The 21,863-nt window shown below is 42.8% G+C and overlaps 1 protein-coding gene across 5 annotated transcripts in view; it reads left to right on the top strand.

Moving 5' to 3' along the window:
- UBR1 (ubiquitin protein ligase E3 component n-recognin 1) overlaps window positions 1-21,863 on the top strand; it is a 157,500-nt gene that overhangs the window by 17,278 nt on the left and 118,359 nt on the right. For all 5 annotated transcript variants that reach the window (XR_004000019.1, XM_030559608.1, XM_030559607.1 and 2 more), the window contains exons 2-5: window positions 4,424-4,680; window positions 8,477-8,555; window positions 16,059-16,169; window positions 20,689-20,819. Coding sequence is in view for 4 of the 5 variants with exons in the window: in XM_030559607.1 (XP_030415467.1) it covers window positions 4,424-4,680; window positions 8,477-8,555; window positions 16,059-16,169; window positions 20,689-20,819 (578 nt within the window). In the remaining variant the exon portion in view is untranslated. The remainder of the gene's footprint in view (window positions 1-4,423; window positions 4,681-8,476; window positions 8,556-16,058; window positions 16,170-20,688; window positions 20,820-21,863) is intronic.

The raw sequence follows: 21,863 nt of genomic DNA, 5'->3' as shown, positions 1-21,863 counted from the left end.
TTGTTTTCTTGTTTGACTAGATTTCAAGTTCATGGTGCCCATTACAACAGTAAACTGTTCTGAAGTGATCCCATGCCTTGTCAGGGATCTGGTATTGAATTACCTAATACGTCTCTCTCTTTTCTAACTCCTTACTAGGGTGACCAGATGTCTTGTTCTTAAAGGGACAGTCCCATTTTTTGGGACTTTTTCTTATATAGGCGTCTATCACCTCCCACCCCCTTTCCCATTTTTTCACAGTTGCTATCTGGTCACCCTACTCCTTACAGCTACTACTCTGATTTTCTTCATTTGCATTACTAAAATTCAGGAACTGGACATGCTAAATTAGGGGATTGGAATCTCTGACAAAGTACAGGGAGGCAAAGAGGATTTGTGCTTAGAAGCAGGAATAGGACTCCATGGTCTCTGAGAGAAAAGATCAGATCAATTGAAAGTCAGCATTTGCACTACTACACTCTGCTTTGCTTTCAGATTCAGTAACTGCAACACTAAAAAGCTTACAGAATACCTGTTAAATTTAAAGTATAGCTTTGATCTTATGACTGTGATTGCGTACAATGAAAATTGAAGGGAAATCTCTCATAATTTAAACTCTGCTGGTGAGAACAATGATGGCCAATGATTTGTTTGCCACTGTGTCATCTAACTGCAGGCAGACTATGCTAGGGGTCTCCTACACATGGGCCACACGCGGCCCACGGGGATCTTCTGTGCGGCCTGCCAAGCTCTCTGCACCGCCCCCCCACCGCCCCTCTGCATACTTCCAGGCCAAGGGTGGGCAAACTACAGCCCGCGGGATTGCCCCCTGTGGCACCACAAGCCTCACGTCGCTCCCTTAAGCGGCTGGCAGCACTTCCCTTCGGGCTGGAGGGGAGGAGGAAGAGGGCTCCTGCATTGCCCCGCTTCTAGGTACCACTCCCTGCAGCTCCTATTGGCCGGGAACAGGGAACCGTGGCCAATGGGAGCTTCGTGGGAGGTACCTGGCAGAGCAGCAGCACAGCCCTATGCCCCCCCTGCTCCCCCCAGGGGCCGTGGTTCTGGCCGCTTACTGGAGCGGAGCGGCATGGTGTGGGGCCAGGAGCCTGCCTGGGCCCTGATGTGTGCTGCTATCACCCCGCAGCCGCTCTAGGTAAGCGGCACCGGGCCAGAGCTCGCACCCCACACCCCTCCTCACCTCAGCTCCCTTCCTTGAGCCCCCTGCCGCACCCCACACCCCTCCTGCACCCCAACTCCCTTCCCTGAGCCCCCTGCCGCACTCCACACTCCTCCTGCACTCCCTGCCCTGAGCCACCTGCTGCACCCCAACCCCCTGCCGCACCACTCACCCCTCTTGCACCCCACACACCAACTCCCTGCTCTGAGCCACCTGCCGCACCCTGAATACCTCCTGCACCTCAACTCCCTACCCTGAGCCCCTGCCACACCCTGCACTTCTCCTACACCCCCTGGTGACAGGGAAGGGGCAGCGTTGGGGTAGAGACTTTGGGGAAGGGGGTGGGAAGAGGCGGGGTAGGGGCAGGGCCTCATGGAAGGGATGGAGTGGGGCAGGGCTAGGGGCAGTGAGAATGGGGGGGGCAGTGATGGGGCCTTGGGCCAATGCACTAGACCTCATGTGGTCATTTGAGTTTGAGACCCCTGGACTATGCAGTGGTAAAAACACTGGTGGTCAGTGTACATTAGACCTTTCACTACTGCCAGCACTATTGATGGGAGATCACCTAAAGTTCTCAGTGTGGGCAAGGACATAGGTATACTGATGCTGAGAAGATAAGGCACTTTATAGAAAGTATGGAGTTTAATAGTCTGTTAATTATAGGTGAGTTTAATAGCATTGCCTGTTGTTAAGGTTGCTCAACACTTCTCGCGATAAGATCCTGTTCTTAGTTGCTTAGAACTTTGTTAGTTTTTACCATTTGGGCTGAAAATTTCTCAATGGTATCTGGTTCAGGTTGAATTTTTTGGAAAATTCCAGTCAAAATAGTTCAGCTGTTTCCAAGAAGGAGGCTAGGGGAAAATGTTCTGTTTATGTTACATTCTTGTCTTTGAAATGCTCTCATGCTTTGGAGCAGGGACTTGACATTTGCCTAGCGGCAGACTTTGTGCTCTGCCTTTTGCCCTCCCTGTGAAAATTTGCCCAATTTTGGCCACGTTACAAACCTTTGAAAAAATTGCAGTTTGTACATGCATAAAGACGTACTAGAGCTTAACAGCTAGAATCAAGAGTCTATCCTCACTGAGAATGCTTTAGCCCCTCACAGTTCTTAATACTGAGCTGACTGTACATGGTCCATCCCCACAAAGGGATTGAGCATGGTCCAGGTTAGGGCTATGGGGGCTCAGACGGACTACATTGTAATGGCTGCTCCCAGCTGCTCAGGACCAGGTTGGGGATGAGCATGGGAATAGATAGCCTGTCTCTTCTGTTTTCTCAGTGAATTCCTGTGGGCACCCAGGTTGAGTGGAGAAGGAAGCAGTCTGATTTGAATGCAGAAGGGCCAAAAGCCAGACCAGGGGGAGGGAAAGGAGTAAATAGGGACAAGTAGCCAAAGTGAGACTGGGACTGGGGGGTTGGGAATTGGAGACAAATCTGACAAGGAGCTTGGGTATGATTGCCTAGCCACCCCCAGTTCTCTCAAAGAGACTGAGACAAGAAGCCAGGGCAGGGGCGGAAGTGAGGAAACTGAGACTGGATGAGGAGTCCAGGGAGGGAGCCTGGGACTAGAAACCAGTGGGGGATGGAGAGACACATTGGCTGAGGACTTGGGAGCCAGGGGTTGAGCAAAGAGATTGGGAACAAGGTTTTGAGGTCGGAGGAAAACACTGAGACTGGCTGGGCAAGGAGACTGAATCTGGGTGTGGGGAGAGACTGCGAGTCGGGGGAGATTGGGAAAAGAGACAGTGAGCTCAGAGCAGGAGACAAGTATTGGCTGGGCAAAGAGACTGACGAGAAGCTTGAGGAATGGAAACTGGGAGTGGGTATGCAAGGAAAATGGGACTGGGACAAGGAGCCAGGGATGGGCTAGAGATATGACTCGGACGAGGACAAGTTGGAGGGGAGAGGAGCAGAAAGTATCAAGTTTGGGGGAAAATAGACGCGTCTGTACTCATCACAGCACATTCCCTTTCAAAGCCTGAAATGGAGCCCAACATTCCAGAGTCTCAACAATCTGCTGCTGTCAGCACGTATCCGTGAAATCCACTGGCAAAGAGTGACACTTCTCCCTCTAATCTGGTCTACTGAGAGGATGACAACCTATTGCTGCTACCAGTTATTCTGTTACTTCAAGTGGCAGAAGTCTGTGTGGTGAATCTAAATGTTCCAACCCTGTTTATGAACCATGAAGGTGTCAATATGGTGCCCCATGATTTTTCTGATTTTTTTTTTCTTCAGTTGCTGGGAATAATTAAGAAATGGATAGATAACATGATATTTTCTGTTCTGTTGCCTCTATATAAATCCATGGTGTGCCCACATCTTGAATACTGTATGCCGATGTGGAAAAGAGACGGCTAAGGGGAGATACGATTGAGGTCTATAAAATCATGACTGGTGTTTAGAGAGTAGATAAGGAGGTGTTTTTTAGTACTTCTCATAACACAAGAGCTAGGGTTCACCAAATGAAATTAATAGGCAGCAGGTTTAAAACAAATAAAAGGAAATATTTCTTCACACAACACACAGTCAACCTGTGGAACTCCTTGCCAGAGGATGTTGTGAAGGCCAAGACCATAACAGGGTTAAAAAAAGAACTAGATTAAATTCATGGAGGACTGGTCCATCGATGGCTGTTTATCTTTAAGTTAAAAGTGAAGTTTTTTTGTCTTTCCTGTGACAGATTTTCTTTAGTTGAGTCCACTAACAAGTTGAGCAGTCTATTCCTTCCATGTCAGACTCCCACCCTTTCCAAATTCCAATGGACTTGTACTTTGCTTGCTGGCCTAGAGAAAATTTTATTGAGGGAGGATCATTTGTGAAAATAACTTGTATTTATGGGAAAAATATGTGTTGCTACCTCCTGACAGATGTATTTTTTGTCTTATGTTCACTAGAAATGCCTCCCACTTTAAAGAGTGGGAAAATTATGAAAGAATGCATGAAGTTCAGAATTGAAGAAAAGAAATCGAGCAGTTGGAGAGCACCTGTAGGAGTCTAAAAAGCTAGAATAAGAGCAAATAGCAGAGATGTATTTTGGGGCAAAATATTAAAAGCCTCAAAAGTTCTAAAACTAAATATAAACTTTCTGTTGTTAATTTATCTTGTAAATGTGGATATACATTTTTCCTGGTGCACAGAACTTCAGATTGTTGAAATGGAAAATGACCCTGGTTTTGTAGCAATCATTGTTTTTCCTTAGATAGCCTCATTTCCTTAATTTTATTTCTCCACTGACATGTTACCCCAACTCTAATTTTCTTGTAGTGCTGGGATGAGAGAGTTGACTTTCAGGCTGCCTTTTTACGAAAACTGGCTAAGTATGTGCCAAACATCTACTCTGCTGAAATGGACCCCTTGCTGGAGAAGCAGGAAGAAATGGCCCAGATAAAAATATTTGACCCTCTGGAGTGGTACTTGTTTAGGGAAGACCCAGATGTCTGCCTGGAGAAACTGCGGCAGTGCGGAGCTTCTCAACTCTGCGGGAAGGTATTCAAAGGTGGGGAGACTACATATTCTTGCAGGTAAGGCACAAGTCATCGTGAATATTTCCTGTGAGGTAACTCAGGAATAATAGACTTTATAAAATTATTTTTGCTGCTAGATGTATCCCATTAGGATCCTTGGGTAAGTGGCTATGATAATTGCTTTGCTATCACAATCTACTTTAAATTTAGCACAGATTAAGTTAATATGATAAGCAAAAACTGAAGTTATTTCTCTGTGTGGTACTGGCTTGTTTGCAACTCATATCACATTTCTTAACTTTAAATTATCAGTAGGTGTATAGAAGACTTAGTCCCCAAAGCACAAGAAGTCTTTCAACTTCACCATGGTTTGATCTACAGTCCTCTTATCCTATTTTCTTCTTTTGTCATACTCCCACAATGCACTAGTCTGGGGAGATCCCATCCCTCTTTTTTAAGACACTGTGCAAGCTGCAAATATTGAAATAATTGTAAAATTTAGCTATATTTTCTGATTTTTTATTTTAAACTTAGCTTCTTTTTTGATTTAGACTAATTAGGTGTGTGGGATGAATCAAATTTAAAATAGAAAAGTGTGAAATATACTAGTTTATAGTAATTTCCTTCAATGACTATTTCATTATATGAGCCAACTGTTATTATCGGTGAGGCTGGGAGCACTGCCTGTTATAAGATTTCCTGACATTTCCCTTAACATTGCATCTGCACTTAGCATGCTCCATCCATCACCTCACCACTCCTACATGTGACCAGACCATCCCAACAGAGCAACTGAATGTGCCTCATCCTGGAACAGGGCAGTTCTTTCCCTGCAGTTGTAGCTCTGGGCTGATGCAGGTCAGGGTGGGGACTGTAATTGAGAGCAGGGAGTCTGTCACTACTGTGATCTCAATAACTGCTCTGCTGGGCCCAGCCAGAGTGGAAGCGGAAGCTTCCTTATTCAAATGCAGAGGGGTCAAGAGCTGGACTTGAGTGGGGTTAGCGAAAGTAGATTGAGACAAGGAGCCTGGAGGGAAGATGACTGGAACTAGAGAATGGTGGCTGTGGCTGGGATTGGAAGCAGAGGGAAACTGGGAATTGGGGCAAATAGAGGCTGGGAATGGGAGATTGTGGTGAAGGGGACTGCTAGCTATTGGAGGAGGGACAGAAATTGGATGCGGAACCAGGAGAGAGGGAATTGAGACCTGCTGTTGGGAAAGGGACTGTGAGTGTGCATGAGAAACTACAACAGGAAGTCCAGAGGTTTGAGGCTACCAGTTGCTGGGCAAAGCAACTGGTACTGGGGTGAGAAGCCTGTGGAGTGGAGACTGGAACTGCCTAGGTGAGAAGAAGGGGACTGGGTTCAGGAGTAGGGGTAGGGAACAGACAGGACTGGATAGGGTTAGGTTGAAGGATACAGGGCAGAAATGATCATGCTTTGGGGTAAAGGGCAGAAAAGTCTGTGCTGGCTAGAGAACTCTCCCATTCAGAGCCTGGAATGGATCTCATGATTCCAGAGTTTCTCCATTCCTCTGCTGTTAACAAGTCTCTGTGAGCCCAGTGGCAAATTGTCTCTCCTCACCCTCGTTTCAGTGCTGGTCCATGTAGAGGATGGCAACCTGCTGTTGGTATCCATTACGCCTTTAGGTTAAGTAGTAGAAGTCTGTATGGTGGACATAAAGGTTCCAACCCTACTGATGACCCATGTGGGTGTCATTGTAATGCTAGATGACAGAATGCCAGGTTTTTTGTTTTGTTCCAACTCGTGTTTAAAAACTTAGCCTTTTTTGTGTAATTTCCTATGTTAAAATAATGTTGTTAAGATTGCAAAGTCCAGCACTCAAATATTAGGAAATGCCAGAATTTAAAGTTGTCGTGCAACCTTTTTGGTTGTAGGTGTGCATTTTGATATCATTTGTTACATGATCACATAGTATTTTCTCCACTGGATCCCTTCACAATTCAGTAAATGGGAAGGACAGTTGCATATCTTCCTTATTCAGTATGCAGGATGAGCATCTATTCAATCATTTGTTTTATCCTCTTTGTTTTAATGTGTGGCCTTAGGCCATGTTTACTGCACATAATTAAAATTGTGCTCTGAAGAGATGGCTATTAATTTCCTCATGGGCTTTTTCTGTGATGGTCATCACTATAGTATCTGAGTGCTTCACAAACGTTAATTTTGTTTTCACAACGCCCTTGTGAGGTAAGGATATGGTATGTCCATTCTATGGATAAGGAGCTGACACACACAGATATTAAGGTCAAAAGTATCCACTAAGCTTGGGTGCCCAATTTGAGGCACCGTGACCTGACTTTTCAGTGTACTTAGCAATAAGAAGCACTTCGTATATTTAAAATATAGCTTCCATTGACTTCAGTAGCACTAATGAGTGCACAGCATTTCTGCAAATTAGACCCAGGGTCTCAAGTCAAGCACTCAGAAAATGAGGAACACACCATTAATGATCAGCTGTGAAGAGTTTGTTTTAAGTGACTTTCCTAGCAATAGAAACACCATGGTACTGGCAGAATCTAGTTCTCCAGGGCAGCATTCATTTGCCTGAGCCATGAGACCATCGTTTCTCTTCCTGCAATCCTCTGCCTCATTCATTACACACCTCCCAAGTTCTGCATAAATGAGGCAGGGTCCTACAGATGACAGCCTTCTCTTCACAACAATAATTCTTTTCCAGAACAGGTCTGTCCAGTGCACTGAATGAGGCAGAGGGTCTATGGGGAAAAAAATAGTATGAGCTCATGTAATTTAAGACTGTATTATAATGTATACATGGTAGGGGGCTGAATTCAGGTTGTACTGGAAACATTAATTTTGGCATTTCCTAACTTGAAAGCTTGACTTTGCAACATTAAAAACTACACTAAAGGAACATATGTGTAATTGTATTATAAAGGGACCCTTTCCATATTATAAATTGTAACTGTTTTGACATTTTTTTTATGTTTACAGCCTAAGACATAAGACATAGCTTTTGCATCAACATCTTGCATTGTTAAGATGATTACAACTCTATTCAGAAACCACGTTATAAACTACCCAAGAGTAGTCTCTAATATAGAATCATAGATTAGTAGGGTTGGAAGGGACCTCCAGAGATCATCTAGTCCAACCCCCTGCTCAAAGCAGGACCAATCCCCAAATCCCTAAATGGCCCCCTCAAGGATTGAACTCACAACCCTGGGTTTAACAGGCCAGTGCTCAAACCAACATCTTGTTTTTAAAAATTCCTGTCCATGTTAGGCAAGGGAGCACCTGTACTAGCAACTATTGTTGGAAAATGGTAATCAAGCTAGTTTTAATAGAACCCTGCTTAAGGATGTTTGAACAGTAGCGCAGCTAATATGATTCAAACTTAATGTGGAAGGGTTGGAACATTATCCTATATCAGGGGTCGGCAACCTTTCAGAAGTGGTGTGCCGAGTCTTCATTTATTCACTCTGATTTAAGGTTTCGCGTGCCAGGCATACATTTTAATATTTTTAGAAGATCTGTCTATAAGTGTATACTAGGTAACTAAACTATTGTTGTATGTAAAGTAAATAAGGTTTTTAAAATGTTTAAGAAACTTCATTTAAAATTAAATTAAAATGCAGAGCCCCGGGGACCTGTGGCCAGGACCCAGGCAGAGCGAGTGCCACTGAAAATCGGCTCGCGTGCCGCAGGTTGCCTACCCCTGTCCTATATCAATAGCATAGAATAGCTGTGATTTGATGCCTGAAATTGAGTTTGGCACCAGCCATAAAGGTTTAATTATGGCAGCAGTTCTAGTATATGAATATTTCATTATTTTATTTTAGAATGGTATCCAAGTTAGTATTTTTGTTGCAGAGACTGTGCAATTGATCCAACTTGTGTACTCTGCATGGACTGCTTCCAGAATAGCATTCACAAGAACCATCGTTACAAGGTATGAAAATCTGTGCTTTGAAGTTATACATGTTGCTGTAGGGAAGTTTTCTTGTGTGTAATAGCAGTACACACAGATCATGAGAAACTTCAATTCCTACCCCCTGAAAATTACCAATTTGTTGAAATGAGTGCCGGAGCAAAAAGGAGCATGTATTTCATAGATCTAATTATTGTTATCCCTTTTGACCAGAGCAGTTAGACACAAAAATGCGATCTAGTAGGTTGCTCCCTTAGGAGGGGAAATTGGTGATAAACAAGAATGCAAGTAAATAAATATCTGACTATTTACAAAAACTGTACAAAGCCCTCTATCTCTGAACACAGAAGAAATCAAATAGCAGGAAACTGCTTCTCTTGCTCTCAGAACTCAAGAATATGTTTCTAGACTGCATGTCTGACCCAGAAAACTCTTCCCTGGTTTCTTCCAGGATCAAATGCTGTGCTTTCAGCTGCTCCTTCAGGCTGTCTCTCTGAGGACTTGTGTCCCTATGTGTTAATATGCACTAACATGTTTGTGCGCCAGTTGGTCCATGTAGACACTGCTGGTGCACACTGCAGTGTACAATGTCGTACTGCACTATGTTAAAGTGAACTGTGGAACGCCAGCAGAGTTTACATGGACCAATTAATGCACAACATGTTGGTGCACTTTAAAAGTCACACACCTGTAAGTGCATTTTATCCAACCATGTAGACAAGCTCTATGTCTTTCCCAGTTTTTTTGTCTGTTCTGTCCTACCTATCTAAAACCATACTCAGCAAAATCTCCTGGGTGGGTTCACACCCTCCTTTTGTTCTAGGTGAGGGTTTATCCTTACAGTTAGGTGTGAACTCACCCTTCAACAAACATATCAGTCTCAATGAGGTTTTGACTCAACACATAAAAAGGTTTCATCCAGCTCATAACACTATAATTGCATATTGAAAAACTAGTTTCAGGAAACTTAAATTGCAAAGTCAGGCACTGAAAAGTAAGGTAATTGCAGAATTAAAATTGCAGGGACAACCTTAATGTGACTCCCTTATGTGTTTGCATTGTGATAGCTTTGTCCAAAATCATATACAGGAGACACCCACAGGCCAGCCAACTCGGGCTCGCAGGCTCCAACTAGAGCCTGGAAGTCTACACAGCAATGAAACAGCCTCATAGCACACACCCGAGTTGGCTTGCACAGGCCAATTGCAGGTGTCTAGTTGCTGTGTTCATAGGCGACGAGTTATATTCCCTCGTGGTGCCCGGGCACCAGCAATATTCAGAGCCCAGGAGCCCAGCTCCACCAATATTTGGGGCTGGGTGTTCCTGCCTCCCCTGGCTCCACCTGCCGCCCTCCACCTGCGCCTTCCATAAGTGTCCCCCAGCCCCCTCTTGCCTTCCCAGGCCTGGGAGCAGAGAGTCCCTGTCTCTTCTGTGCAGCTCCATGCTGCCTCCCTGCAGCAAATGCTGCCTCAGGGTCCTAGCGCCCCCCATATCGACTTTCAGGGCAAACTGACTCTGAGCCTGCCTTTCCACCTCAGACCCTTCCCTTTTCCAGCGGGACCCCCACCAGCACAGGCGGCACCCCCGCCTGCAGTCACTGCTCCTGCCACATGCTGGACAAGGAGGCAGCCCCATCCCTCACTCCCAGTGAGGCTACAGTCAGAGACAACAGCAGGGGAGGAAGGCGCATGCAGCACCTTCCGACACCCATAAAGGGGGAGGTGAGGGAGATTCCTGGACCTGAGAGAGGCCCTAGGAGCACATTTCTACAAACCTGCCACCCCTGGCTGTGTAGACATACTCATAGTAAGTAAGTGGCAGAGCTATGCTCTCTTGTCCTGAGTCCCAGTCCAGTGGTTTAAACAGAAGAGAATGTCATCTCCCTACAACTGTCTTACTCTGTCTGTTTTGTGTGCAGAGCAAACCGTATGTGATCACATAGTTATTAACTATATAATAACTAAGGCTACGATTTGGTCATGGCAGTCATGGATTCCATGACTTTACCAGACCTCTGTGAGTTCTTCGGTTTCAGCTGTCAGCGACTAGAGCCGGGGCCCTGCACCCCTGCCCTGTGGCTTGCGAGGGGGCTGGAGCCGGAGCCCTGCGCCCCTGCCCTGTGGCTTCCAGGATCATGCATGTCCCACCATCTCTGCTTATGGCCGATGCTACACACCTGTGGCTGGGGTTGGAGCTGAGAGTGTGAGGCCCTGCCCTGCACTGTGGCCAACTCTGGAGCAGGGGCTGTGCCTGCTCCTGCTGTGGCTGTAGCTGCTGTAGCCGGGGCTGTGGCGGCACCCCCTCATAGCGAGGGGGCTCAGCCTGTCGTTCCCTGCGCCATGAGACTCCAGCTGTCATTCCTCCCACCATACCTAGCCCTGCCACCCGGTTATTTTTAGTAAAGTCACAGACAGGTCATGGTCTCATGTGAATTTTCATTTATTGCCTATGACCTGTCTGTGACTTTTACTCAAAACAGTAACAAAATCTTAACCTTAATTACCACACACACACACAGGCTGAACTAAGGTTGCATAGGCAATAGTAATAATTTTTGTAACTGGTAGGTTATTCCAAAGAAATTAACAGACAGGTAGATTGCCTATTAGATATAGAGGCCAGACTTAAATCTCAGAAATGCAGTGCACATGTTGCATATCTCAGTTCCATTACTATGGTTAGGGCTGTAGGAGCAGGTTTTTTTGGTTTTATTGTAGAGGTGTCAATTTCTATCTCCACATCTGAGATTTGAATCTGCCTTTGATTTAGTAGAGTACATTAAACATGCAAAATAATAAGTGGGGAAAGGCACTTTTTCCTCTCCTCTTCTTGAGCTCTTAGTTGAAAGAGTAGAAAATACTGGAGCTCTCTAACCTCCTTCTTGTTTTGAAATTATGTATAACTTTTGGGAGTGCTTATCTTTTGCACATTCTCAAAAAGCCATATCTTAAACTCTTCTATTGGTTTTGCTGTGCTAATCAAGCAACTTTTTAGCAAATCTGAAGAGGATAATCCAATTCATAGGACTGAGACCTTGTTATAACTTAAAATTATTGTTAATGCATAAGAGATTGTTATTTACTAAGGGAACAAGCAATCAGAGTAACAATACTGAAATTTCAGTTACAAAGCTCATGTTTATAGAGCTTGATACAGTACTATAAATAGTACTTACAAAATGACTTGTTTGCAAACTGACCATGATAAAGAGGTTTCCAAGCCCATATTTGGTAACAAAATAAACATGTATGCACAGGAACCAGTGCAGTCTTTTCACCAGTCAGATCCCTGCTGCAATCTGCATACTATTTTGTCTATTTCTGCATTTGGATATATTTAGTTTTTTTTAATTGTTTTGGGCTTGAGCCATGGGGGATGGGTGGAGAAATTAACAAATGTTAAATTTCAAATGCAGGAGATTGCTTTAGGCCTGGATCTTCTCTTCCTGACAGCCTTTTGATAGTCTCTGAGCCAAATGCATGTGACCAGTGAGAAATTCCAGCTGTAGCTCTCTTATTTGGGGAAGGATCATTTTAAGTAATTCCTCTGGTTGCTCTCTTCCTGAACTGTCCTGTGCTGTCCCCTTTTCTGTCTGACTTCACTGGTGGTTGTTCCCTTTCAAGAGCCATTGCAACAGATGCTTAGTTTTGTGAATGGAGTGGGAGCATACAGGGATCATGAGCCTTTAAAGCTGATGTACCTCTGCAGCAAAGTTATACTAAAGAGCATCTAAATCACCATATATTCAGCTTAATGGTGATTTTTCGTAGTTTAAAAATGTACTAGCTTTTATTGAGCTTCATTACTTTGGCTGTTGAAATGGCATCCACTTCAGAGGCTTTTTCTACCTGCATCAAACAGCCATGACTGCCCTTTAAAGAGGAAGTGCTGACTATGTGTGCACTCTTGGATTTAGTGAGTGCATCTTTACAGATAATCAAGTCAAGCATGCTTATCTAAGTGTCTTATCCTGACAGTAGGATAGTCAAACAAGGTGGGTGAAATAATATCCTTTATTGAACCAACTTCTGTTGGTGAGAGAAATAAGCTTTCAAGCTACACAGAGCTCTTCTTCTGAAGGGTAACCTGGCAGTTTTGGGAATAGGTTCAAAGAGCCTCCTAAATACGAGGGAGTGGTAATGAGGCAGAAGATGTGCTGAGAACAGCCAGATAAAGTACTTCTGTGAAACCCTTGATCTGGTGATTTTAAAATGCATTACAAGTATTCTTTAAGCCTTAACATATCCCTGTGAACTATGTAAATAAAATATAAGTAGCTTCCATATATTTTAGCTACATATATATGTAGAGATGGATGAACTGACTCCCATAAAGGATTCATTAAAAGGATAAATAGAAGCCAGGAATTCAGTTTCCAGTCTTCTCTTCCCATCCTCTCAGTAATTTAAGATGGCTTCTTTAAAGCCAAGTAACAGTAGTTGGAACATGAAGATGGCAGGTAAGTGGTTGTGATGTTTCCCCAGTTTGTAAATATATTCTAACCCTTTAAATTATGCTTTTTTTTTTTTTTAATTTGAGGGGGCATTTTTAATAGTAAATAACATTTTTAAAAGTATTTTGTTTTGAGAAGGCCACTTATTAGAAGGAATAACTATTTTATAAATATTTTTGTAATTGGAATATCAGGCAAATTATGTACAATTACTGGTCTTTCCTGCACTTCATCTTAACTTTATGCTGGACCACTGGCCAGTTCAGACTTTTCAGAAAGCATTGTGGAAAATCAGACTTGGGGCATTGCATTTAAACCTTGAACTTGGTCTTAATATCTCACAAAACTGGTTAGAGAAAATGCTACACAGCTACTTAGTATACAAATATATATAATTTGTTTGCTAGAATAAGTATTTTAAACAGTACTTTGAAATACTTGTAAACAAAGCTATTAGACAGCTTTGGTATCTGTAATCTTATCTGTAAAGACTTTCTATAGCAGTCTGTTTTTGCTACTTATGTAAAAAGTACCCCTGGAACAAATATGATTAATAACCTGCATCACAGCTGTAAAGGTTTCAGGATATTGGCATTCCTTTTTGATGGAATGCACACACATTTTCTTTCATTCAGAATCTTTTCCAGAGATGAACTTGTGATTAATTGTGGAACCTAAGATTTAATGTTTTTTATTGAGTTCTCAGACACTAAAATGAAAATGACAAGAGTCCTGTGGCACTTTATAGACTAACAGAAGTATTGGAGCATAAGCTTTCGTGGGTGAGTACCCACTTCGTCAGACATATGCATCTGACAAAGAAGCTCATGCTCCAATACTTCTGTTAGTCTATAAGGTGCTGCAGGACTCTTTGTCACTTTTTACGGATCCAGACTAACACGGCTACCCCTCTGGGTAAAATGAAAATGTAGTCGGTCCACAGCAAAAACAGTTATGCCTTTCCAGCATGTAAAAGAAAACTCTAATGCATGATATCCTTTCAGCAACAGTTCAGCCTTATGCTGATGGATGATTCTCTTGCTTCCCTTTCCCTATCTGATAGGAATTCTTGCTTGTAGCCGAAACATTACCTGTTTTGAAATTCCACACACAAATTAATTCATCTCTTGGGTTTCTGTAGTGCACACAGTCTGTAGCACACTATGCTAAGCCACACTTAGTCAAATAAGGAATCGCTAACCCAGGGGTCGGCAACCTGCGGCACGCATGCCAAACATGGCACGCGAGCCGATTTTGAGCAGCACGCAGCCACCTGCTGCAGTCCTGGCCCTCAGCCCCCCCGTCCACCACTCTCCCCTGCAGGGGCAGGAGGCAGAAGCTTGGTTCTGCGGCAACCAAGCTTCCCTCTCCCCTGCTTCTTTCCCCAGTGTGGTTCTTTCCTGCCCCTCCCCCTCTCCTTCCCTGCGCCAATCAGCTGATGGCCCTAGCGAGGGGGAGGGAAGAAGAGCAACAGTGTGCAGGCAGTCCCCTAGAGGATGCAGAGAGAGGTAGGGACGGAGCCTTGGGGAAAGCTGGGGAAAAGGCATATCCCTTCCAGCCCCCTGCCCTGAACCGCTCAGGTCAGGGGGCTGGGAGCACCCCTACAAGCCGAGCACTCCAGCCCTCTGCCCTGACCCCCCCCCACTGTCTTCTGTCCTACATCCCCCACACTCCTAGCCCTCTGCCCTGACCCCCCCTACATTCAGCTTTCTGCCCTGAACCCCCCAACCCCAACACACACACAGCCCTCTGCCCTGCCCCTTACACCCTCCAGCCCTCTGCCCTGAACCCCCACACATCCAGCCTTCTGCCCTACAGCCCCCCATACCCCAGCCCTCATCCCTGAATCCCCTCCCCCATCCCCTGTGCCCTGACCCCTGAAACACCCCCCCCCACAGGTCTGGGGTCCCGGCTGCAGGCCCTGCTCAGCCCGCTGCCGGTCTAGGTGAACAGAACCCCAGGCTGGCAGCGAGCTGAGCAGGCTGGCAGCGTAAGATCATCATTTTAATTTAATTTTAAATGACGCTTCTTAAACATTTTGAAAACTTTGTTTACTTTACATACAATAGTTTAGTTATATAATATAGACTTATAGAAAGAGACCTTCTAAAAACGTTAAAATGTATTACCGGCACACGAAACCTTAAATTAGAGTGAATAAATGAAGACTCAGCACACTGCTTCTCAAAGGTTGCCGACCCCTGCATTAACCCGTATCTGTTGTGTTGTGCTGTGCTCCTTTCTCTCACATGGATACAGAATCTCAATTTAAAACAATATAGCAGATAACTAAATGTGATTTCTGTAGGCTTTAAGGATAATAAAAGCTCCTCTCCCTGTAGGCTCACACATTGTTTTTATTAAGGGTTTCTGTGGTGTCTTCAGGCTGGCATAAACACTTACCTGTAGCCAAAATGTTACAGGCTTTCAGATCTACCCTTGCAGTAGTCACATTCCTGGCCTATTTTCCATCCTTGAGTCAAGTTTAAGGGGAACTCTGATTAGCTCCTCTAGATATATTTCCCTTATCTGCCCACAAACCGTCAATGGCTCTACCCCAGCGTCGAAGGCATGTTGAAATATGTAGAACTGCTCTTAATGGTCACTTATATACTGGCTTCAAGCAGCTACCAGGCGCTTTCAGAAAATACTGCAGTGTCTCACTCTTCATTCCATCCCTCTGGTAAGCTGGGGTTCAATACATAGCCCTGCTAAAGGCAGTGTGGCTCCATGCAAAATCAGGGTTCTGCCTATGTGGAACAATTTGCAAGTTTAAGACACAGCTGTGTTCCTACTCTGCTCTCTGCACATATGTAGACAGATAGATAATTCCAGCAAATCCCATCTTCCACCCCACTGAAGTTCTCCCTTTCTTAATTACAAAAAATAAAATGTTGCAATATAAAAGGATATGGTTTACACAATGACACTTCTTACAGCATAGCTATTTATCACGGTGTTGGAGGCACATAAAATGTGGATGTATTGGCTTGACAAATGTACACTTTTCTTGTGTTCTTGATTTTTTTTAATGCACATTTGTATGTCTGAAATACCTCTTAATTTTTCAGATGCATACTTCCACTGGAGGAGGGTTTTGTGACTGTGGGGATACAGAGGCATGGAAGACTGGACCACTTTGTACTAACCATGAGCCTGGAGCAGCAAGCACTACAAAAGCGGTACAAATAATACATAAAGAAAAGCAAATCTGAATATTGTCTGTAAATCTTCAAGCTTTGTAACATGCTCCCTACCTGTCTAGAAAAGTTACCATTTGCTCAGCAAAAAAATATATCTTTTCAGGGTTGTCCAGGCCTGTGTGCCTAGAATTAGGTTACATGTACAGAATGCATCTTTCTAGGATGCCTTTGGGACTTCAATATTCTGCTTGATAGGATAGAAACAAGAGGGGGAGAGGAATGATGGCAGTATGTTTGTCTGCTTCTGTGATGATGGAAAAAATACACTCAGGATCAGGCTGCTGGTTTTTAAAAGGGTAGACTACATTTTGAATCTGCTGAATGACCTTTTCTAAATGGTAACGAACAAGTTCAATACACTAGACACTTTTTTTTTAAAAATCTTGTTTGTTGCTAGCATTCACAACATAATATAAGGCATGCACATGTAAAATGTGGTATCCTTGAGTTGGGTTGGGTTGGGAACCAACCCAAACCCCTCAAAAACCAGAACTTGCAATCAAAAGGTGCTACACAAACTTTCAGACATCTAAGTCTGGGAAATGGAGCCCAGATGCTCCAAACCAAACAGTGGCTAAAGCATTGTTGTTCTGCTCCTCTAGGCTTTCTCAGGGCATTGATTGCTCATTGTTGCCTCCCAGCTCCAAATGCCCTGAAGAACTCGCCAGTGCCTAGTATCCCCTGTCCCAGACTCCCAAGGGTAGCCTGCTTCCTACCATCAAATGCATGTTGTAAATAGTAACAACATTTTTGAAAAGCTTTAAGATAATTAAATTTGGGTATACATGTCTGTAACTTAAGGGTAAAATCCTTTTCAGGAATATCATAGGGATTAAAAATACATGACTACTAGCTACCCAAGTAAATCAGTTAGTTTTTAAACTTAAAATCCAAACACAGTTTTTCCATACTTTCAAATATTTGCATTTCTTTACGTTTTAACCTAAACTTTGTGTTTTGTGACTTTCTAATAGTTCTTCTGGGTGTTTTTTTTTAATTTTTGCACTTTAAGTTAGTGCTAGACACTCGGTGCCTTAATTCCATCTTCATACAGTTTTTGTAACTGAATACGATATAGTATCATTTATTTATTGCCTTTTATTATCAAGCTTTCCAACGTTCTCTACAAACTGATACTTACCCTACAAATTGTTGCAGGGGTGAAATGTAGCAGTTGTTTAATAAACATTGTAAAGTTAGCACAGGAAGTGAAGAATATTCTGGACAATTGATTACAGGATTGGATTCACAGGTGTTTTTCTGGTTTATGTAGTTAATTCTTAATTATCCTCAAGCTTTATAGTAACAGTTCTCACAATTTCACCAGAAGAAAAGAGAGGAACCAAACTGCCATTGCTGGAGGGAACACACCCTCTGCTTCATTCCCTGTAAGTTTGTAATGGGGAGAGAGGAAAGAAATCCTGTCCATTCTGGGTTTGTTTGGGTTTTTTAGTCCCTTTTTAGGGACCCAGAGAAACCATTAATTTACTAGGAGCTTTTTGGTATCTATTAAAGAGCTAGATATGGAAGGGCTCTATCTGCATACTTTCCTCACCTGAATGAGGGAGGGTAGAGAGAGATTGGAGGGGGCGGGAAGTCTTCTCATTAAGGGTTGATTGCCTTTTGTTTGGAATATCCTTGTCTACAGCAGCCTGTTTTTATCCATTTCCCAAAGGTCTGTGCTTGGTACAATTTACCCCTCCAGATGCCAAACTCTAACTGAAATTTAACTCAACACAACAGTGCTTATATAAAGCACAATTCACATAGCTTCTGCCTAACACTTATCATTTCTCCTCCAAATTTAAGAGCATAAGTAGCATAGTTGGAATAGGAAAAAATTTAAATCCAGATATTTAAGACCTCTGGTTCTCAGGATCTGTAAGAACCTGATTTCAAATAGTGTCATGAGTGCAGATGAAGACATTTTTAAAAACCATCTGTAGACATTTTAGATGGCAGCCTTGATTTGGAATTCGTCTTCTAAAGCTCATCAGGACAGGAAAAGTTTTTAGCAACTGTGAAAGCCATTGGTCATTTCAGTTCATTACTTGTTTCATTTCTGTTCCAGGTTTCCCACCGCATGAATGCTGTTTTATTTTGATTTATTTTTTTTTTAATGCCACCTAGAAACTTTTGATCTAAGTGAAACTGAATGCTGCTTTAGGAAGTTTCTAAAGTCATGGTTCTTGACAATTTCATACTACATCACCAATATGTTATATCCCCTTCTATCAAACCGTATACTATTCCATGTGAATGGAACCTGGATTTGAGATCTTGGTTTTGGTAATTCTCTTTTCTCCCCATTTTCTTTCCTTTCTCCCCATACAACATGTACATTTTGAGATTTGCAAGAAGTTTAGTGCAACCTTAAAATGAATAGAAAATGCGTCCAAATATGATAACCGCCTTGAAAATTTGAGCCTCTGTGTCTAGGTCACAAGTCTCTGAAGTTTCTCCATTTACATCTCTAAACATGGATACCAATATAAGAAGCCATTCCAAGTATTCAAAAGATGTAGTAGTCCCTCCTTATTTAGGTCCTCCATATTCAATCCCTTCTTTTCATAGGGAAGGGTGACAGTGAAATAGATCTGTGGCTGAGGGCTGTATCTGTACGTTTGGTTATATAGTGATTCATGGAAGGGAGACTTACAGATGTTTTGGGAGAGTATGAAAACAAATTGAAAGGATGAGACATCAGGGATTGCAATTCAGGCCTGGATTTGTCATCTACGAACATCTTCATATAAATCAGAAGCAATGTTACCATCTTTTTACTTTTGTAACCCAAGTTTCCTAACCCATTTAATGAAGCTTTTCACAGCCTGTGCTTAGATAAGAGAGGTTTACATGTTTTTCTGTATCTTATTTTCTTAACTAGTATCTTTTAAAAATGCACCTATATCATGTTTGATTTGGTGGATAAAACTGCTGTTGGACTATTTCTGAGAAATCTTATGGGAAGTGTTAGCAAGGAATTGAAAAGTGTTGCATTTCACTTTCCCCAATGTCACAAAGTGGCTTCAGTTGGGCTGTGGTCTTGTACAAAAGATTTTATCTTTCTGGTGGTGCAGTTCTCATTCATTCTCCTCAGCTTCATTAGTCTTGCTCCCTGTAGTGTAAAGTGACTTTACCAGACTGTATTGTAGGGCAATACATTTACCATTATTTCTGAGGTCATTATACCTTCTAATCACACACACACACACACACACACACACACACACACACACACACACACACACACACACACACACACACACACACACACACACACACACACACACACACACACACACACATATGATTTTAGCTCTGCATTGCATATAATCAACCTCAGTACTTCTGGCACCTTAGAGACTAACACATTTATTTGTGCATAAGCTTTCATGGGCTAGCCCATGTACAAATACATTTGTTAGTCTCTAAGATGCCACAAGGACTCCTCGTTTGTTTTTGCTAATGCAGACTAACATGGCTACCACTCTGAAACTCGGTACTTCTGTTGTTTCTTTAAATTATATGGCAAGGATACTGTCAAGGTATTTTTCCCTGAGTTTGAACTTCAGCGTCCAAAAGTGGGGACCTGCATGGACCCTTCTAAGCTTAATTCCTAGCTTAGATCTGATAGTGCTGGCACCAGCCAAAATATAGTGTTTGGCACACTTTCTGTTCCCCCAAAACCTTCCCTGGGGAACCCAAGACCCAAACCTCTTGGGTCTTAAAACCAGGAGAAATAAACCATCCCCTCTCCTTTCCCCCTCCCTGGGTTACCCTGAGAGGCTACACTGATCCAAACTCCTTGGATCTAAAAACAGAGAGGAATTAACCTTGCCCCCTGCTCTTTCCCCCCCACCAATTCCTGGTGAGTTCACACCCAATCCCTTGGGTCTTAAACAAGGAAAAAAATCAATCAGGTTCTTAAAAAAGAAAGCTTTCAATTAAAAAAAAGAAAAAGTAAAAATTATCTCTGTAAAATCAGGATGGAAAATGTTTACAGGGTATTCAGATTCATATAGCGTAGTGGGACTCCCTTCCCCCTAGCCTGAGATTCAAAGTTACAGCAAACAGAGGTAAAAATCCTTCCAGCAAAATACACATTCACAAGTTAAGAAAATAAACATAAGATTAATCTGCCTTTTCTAGCTAGAACTTACTATTTTGAACATGAGAGACTGTTTCAGAAAGATTGGAGAAAGACCTGGTTGCACGTCTGGTCCCTCTTAGCCCCAAGAGCGAACAACGAACAAAACAAACAGCACAAACAAAGACTTCCCTCCACCAAGATTTGAAAGTATCTTGTGCCCCCATTGGTCCTCTGGTCAGGTGTCAGCCTGGTTCACTGAGCTTCTTAACCCTTTACAGGTAAAAGAGACATTAACCCTTAACCATCTGTTTATGACAGATACAATAATCAGCTGTTATATTACCAAATCTTTTTTCCATTTTTGTTTTTCTATATTCCATATTGATATCTTGTCCTATCTTATAGAATTCTGAATGTCAGTTAAATGAAGAGTTAATGGCACAAGCAAAGAAGATGTTCCCGTCGATATTAAAATACATTGTAGATATGACTATTTGGGAAGAAGAGAAGGAGTTGCCTCCTGTGCTCATGACCAGGTGGGAGATATCGCCAGTGATTTCTAAGTGTTAGAATTTCCATCCACGTTTATTGCTACCGTATATAAACTTGCTAATGCCCAGATCTCTTTAAATAGAACTATAACATTCCTGGACTATAATCTCTGTAGAGGTACAACGCTTCAGGGAACATTTTGCATATGTTAGTGTCCAATTAACCACAATAGAAATTGTGCAAAAATCCTCCTCTTCCAAGATGGAAAGAGGCCATTCGTTTGATTGGTGACAAGAGCAGAATGGGATCCTAAAGTGCAAGGGGCAGAGGAGAGACAGTTACAGAATTAGCAGATGACATAAATACCTTATTGTACTTGGGCTGGCTTAGTGTCCGAAGTAGACAGCTTGGGTGAGGTAGGATGGGGCAGGGCTTTTTTTGCCTGGTTTTCATTACGTGGTGCTAAAAACACTTGAGTCTTATCCATATACTAATACTAGCACTTACACTGGTGTCAGCAGCACAGAGTAGCTGCACAGTTTCTGGAAGCTCTTAAAAAATTCCTAGGCCTATAGGAGAATGGCAGTTTACCATGTCCTTTAAATCTGTTCACGGTTCTCAAAACTTCGCTGGACTGACCTCAAGTTTGAGCTAGGTGTGATAGTGAAGACTCAGTTACTAAATTTCTAGGTGACATTAATTAGAAGGTCAATATTTTTATGCTATCAACTACAAGGAAAACTAGCATGTAAAAACTTTCATTTGGGATGGAAGTGTAGTTCACAGATCTTTTAGTCTCAGATTTACTCAAAACATGTTACTAGTTTGTGTTACTAAGATGGTGATGTCTCTCTTGTAATAAGTGGCTAGTGCATAGTTTCCATGCTCTGTTCTTGTCTCGGTGAGGGGTGGAACTGCTTTCCTTTTTTTTTTCAGAATCTGAAGATGATTAACTTATTTTTCCTCTACAATTTATTTGGTTATATTTGAGGGGTAGCTGTGTTAGTCTGGATCTGTAAAAAGATACAAAGAGTCCTGTGGCACCTTATAGACTAACAGAAATATTGGAGCATAGGCTTTCGTGGGTG

This window comes from Gopherus evgoodei, chromosome 4 (genome assembly GCF_007399415.2).
Source record: "Gopherus evgoodei ecotype Sinaloan lineage chromosome 4, rGopEvg1_v1.p, whole genome shotgun sequence".
Classification (NCBI taxonomy): domain Eukaryota; kingdom Metazoa; phylum Chordata; order Testudines; family Testudinidae; genus Gopherus; species Gopherus evgoodei.
The sequence above is the reverse complement of the archived record's forward strand: the minus strand, read 5'-3'. Positions and strand labels throughout refer to the sequence as shown.